Below are 1,341 nucleotides of genomic sequence, written 5' to 3'. Positions count from 1 at the left end.
TGTTTCATTCTGCTGATCTCAATCACATTCATGATTATTCATACTATCATCAGTTCACATCAGAGATTCAGACACCACTTCATCATTCAATGAGTCACAAATTAACTTTTATTACATTTGATGGTTTGTTTACAATATAGATATTAAAGCAATCATATTACTTTGTTTATTAAAGATTCAGAACAGTGTGTCTGATCTAGATTTATAACTTCTGGAGGACAATGACAAACTGATTAAAAATGAATGAATACAAAAGTAATGATGTGAGATTTGATGAGTTTGTGTTAATGCGAACATCAGAAAGAGGATTTACGGAGAGTCTCTCTATCGTTTAATATCACACAGAGACACTGAGGAATTATAATCAACCCCAAACCCAGCACAGAGGGGTTCAGTGAATGTAGTGTTGAGTGTGTGTAAGTGTGTGAGTGTGTGTGAGTCAGAGACGCTGTAGAAGGACAGAGAGCCGGCCGACACGTCCAGATACACTCCTGCTCTCTTAGAGGATGAACAGACAGCAGGTATATCAGTGTAGTTATTATTGTGACGTACAGTGAATCTGTTATTAGAGCACCACAGATTCCAGGATTTGTCATTGGATCCAAACACACAGTCACTCCCTCCTTTCCTGTTGATTCCTTTATATGACACTGATACAACAGCATTATCTCCGCTCCATTCAGTCTCCCAGTAACAGCGTCCAGTCAGAATCTCAACACTCAGAACCTGAGGAACATGATCAAATCTCTTCGGATGATCAGGATACGGCTGACGCTCAAACACATCTGTGATCTTCCTGTTCTCATCAGACAGAATGAGTTGAGTGTTTGCTGTGTTTGGATCCAGTGTGAGATCACAGGCCCCTGAACACAAGAAGAGAGAAACATCAAGAACAACACAACAGTGAAGATGTCTGTGTGTGTTTAAAGCTTTGACTGTGCAAAGTCCAGTCTGTGTGTGTTTAAAGCTTTGACTGTATTTGCAAAGTCCAGAATCTCCTCACTATTCACAAATGTCCTCACTATTCACAAAAGTGCTCACTAATCACAAATGTGCTCACTATTCACAAAGGTCCTCACTATTCACAAATGTGCTCACTATTCACAAATGTCCACTCTATTCACAAATGTGCTCACTATTCACAAATGTGCTCACTATTCACAAATGTCCTCTCTATTCACAAATGTGCTCACTATTCACAAATGTGCTCACTATTCACAAATGTCCTCTCTATTCACAAATGTCCTCACTATTCACAATGTGCTCACTATTCACAAATGTGCTCACTATTCACACGTGCTCACTATTCACAAATGTCCTCACTATTCACAAATGTGCTCA

General features: G+C 39.3%; 1 protein-coding gene across 1 annotated transcript; it reads right to left on the bottom strand.

Moving 5' to 3' along the window:
• Positions 1–77: 77 nt before the first annotated feature.
• LOC107720838 (stonustoxin subunit beta-like) lies at positions 78–973 on the bottom strand (the record flags this gene model as incomplete). The annotated part of the gene is made up of 1 exon (XM_016528674.1): positions 78–973. A coding segment is annotated over one exon (649 nt), but the record flags the coding sequence as incomplete, so codon positions are not given.
• Positions 974–1,341: the final 368 nt, after the last annotated feature.

This window comes from Sinocyclocheilus rhinocerous, unplaced genomic scaffold (genome assembly GCF_001515625.1).
Source record: "Sinocyclocheilus rhinocerous isolate Xijiao unplaced genomic scaffold, SAMN03320098_v1.1 scaffold32025, whole genome shotgun sequence".
Taxonomy (NCBI): domain Eukaryota; kingdom Metazoa; phylum Chordata; class Actinopteri; order Cypriniformes; family Cyprinidae; genus Sinocyclocheilus; species Sinocyclocheilus rhinocerous.
Note: the sequence above shows the minus strand (reverse complement) of the source record. Positions and strands in the feature narration are given on the sequence as shown.